Raw genomic sequence first — 1,948 nt, 5'->3', positions numbered from 1 at the left:
TCACAGCTTACCCTTCCCCCTGGCCATGTCCTCAAGTCCATTCTCTAGTAGGTCTGTGTCTTTATTCCCATCTTACCCCTAGGTACTTCATGACCTTTTTTTTTTTTTTCCTTAGATTCCATATATATGTGTTAGCATACGGTATTTGTTTTTCTCTTTCTGACTTACTTCACTCTGCAGATTCTTAACCACTGCACCACCAGGGAAGTCCGCAAGTAACTTCTTTAAAGGTACAAAGCTCTGTATTTTCTTGGCTGGCACATTACTACATGAAAGGTCATAATATCACTTTAAAAGTATAGTGAATGTCAGACTAAAGCAAGCTCATGTTATTTTGAACAAGTTCCCAATTTAGAAAATGAGCTTGAAATCTAATTTTTCATAATTTTGAAGAAAAAGAATGAGTAATTCCATCCCCAAACTTTTCTTTCCAAAAGCATGTTCACATTGCATTATCTAGATTGACTGTCTGCACTGATGAAATTAAAGTGGCAATTAATTCCTATCACAGAGTCAGAGATTAAGCTATTGCATTGAAGGATAGGACTCATGCTGTGTTCTTGTGTAACTGCATCTATTGGGACAGTGTGTTCTGAAATAGTCAAAGTTGTCTTTAAGTTAATGCAAAGCAGTCAGGAGATAAACAACTTAACTTTCTAGTGTCAGGAGGCAATTGTTGCTGGAGGAAGAAAGCTAAGTAAGCTCTGCTAAGAAATGCACGGAGAGTTCATTTATCTGCTGATCCATTTGGGGGCATTATGGAACTCAAAGCCCAGAACAATGGGCTCTATTTAACATTAAACAGCTTCTTAATAATCTGTTATTTCTTTCCATAGCTGCCGGAAAGTCCCTCGGGAGTGCAGAGTCGCTGTAGCAGTCCCTGTGAAGTTGTAAGCTACTCCCCAGGACCAAGTAGTGTTAAATATAGAAGTCACCCTAATCACCTGACTGTCGGAGAGCCCCGTGTAAGAATTCCCAAGTCTACCCTTGTCATCTCCACCTGTCTCTCTAGATTTACCAGACGCAGCTCACCGCACCGCCTGGGGTCCCCGCCGGCACCTCCCGGAGCCCTGCCCGGCGGAGTACGCCCTTCCAGCGCAGAGGGCTGGCGGGGAGCTGGCGCCAACCGGGGCACCTGGCGGCCGATGCCTGGCCGCGACCCCTCGCTCTCCCTCCGCCTCCCCCTCTGCCCCTCTGCTGCCGACCTTTACGAGGAACTCTGCTGCGCTGCGAGACTCGCGTCCTCGCCCTGGGCGCGGGGCCCCACCCCTTGCGGGTGCCGCCCGCGACCAGGACGGAGGCGAGGGTAGGTGAACTGCTGGCCCGGCCTTGGCTACCGCTTGCTCGGTCCTAGTCCTCAGGCGCTGGCTGGGCGGCGCGGGGCCGCGGGGCCGCGGGAGCGCGGGGATGCACTCGCGCGCGCGGAAGGGGTGACCCCGGGGACACGTGCGGCCGCGGGAGGGAGCGCGGGAGGGGCCTGGGGCCGGCGTGGGGGTGGGGGTCGCCCGGGGTTGGAGTGGGCGCCCCGGACGCCAGCCCTCTGCCGGCTCCCCTCCTTCTAGGGCTCCGCCGCCGCCTGGCACAAATCGAAAAGCCTTGCCTTCCTCTGCTGGAGCGGGCAGGGTGAGGGGTCGGTGCCTGGTCAGCTGGCGGGGATGGTAGATTTCACTTACACCTGACCCGCCCCACTCCTGTCAGTTTCGCCGGCAGGTCCCAGCGATGCGATTGTTCTTCCAGTAACTTTGTTCAGAGGCGGAGGGGAGGGGAGACGCCGAGAGAACCCCGGAGAGCCTGGAAGGCGACGAGGATCGGGAGGCCCAGCTGGGGAGGGAGTCCTCGGGCGGCCCCGGGGCTGGGCGCGTGGCTGGGAGGCGTCGCTGCCGCCGCCTCCGGGATGCGCTCGGCTTAGCGGGACTGCCGGGGGCTCCTGAAGGCCACTGCTCCGAGG

The 1,948-nt window shown here is 55.8% G+C and overlaps 1 protein-coding gene across 1 annotated transcript in view; it reads right to left on the bottom strand.

Annotated features, from left to right (window-relative positions):
• Positions 1-1,694: 1,694 nt before the first annotated feature.
• LOC112404754 (translation initiation factor IF-2) overlaps positions 1,695-1,948 on the bottom strand; it is a 602-nt gene continuing 348 nt past the window's right edge. Inside the window, 3 exon segments of the mRNA XM_083287573.1 lie at positions 1,695-1,752; positions 1,754-1,812; positions 1,814-1,948. The exon segment at positions 1,814-1,948 is cut by the window's right edge and continues 4 nt beyond it. Coding sequence (XP_083143699.1) covers positions 1,695-1,752; positions 1,754-1,812; positions 1,814-1,948 — 252 coding nt within the window.

Source organism: Neophocaena asiaeorientalis, unplaced genomic scaffold (assembly GCF_003031525.2).
Source record: "Neophocaena asiaeorientalis asiaeorientalis breed wild unplaced genomic scaffold, Neophocaena_asiaeorientalis_V1.1 scaffold117, whole genome shotgun sequence".
Lineage (NCBI taxonomy): Eukaryota > Metazoa > Chordata > Mammalia > Artiodactyla > Phocoenidae > Neophocaena > Neophocaena asiaeorientalis.
This window is presented reverse-complemented; position numbering and strand designations above follow the sequence as displayed.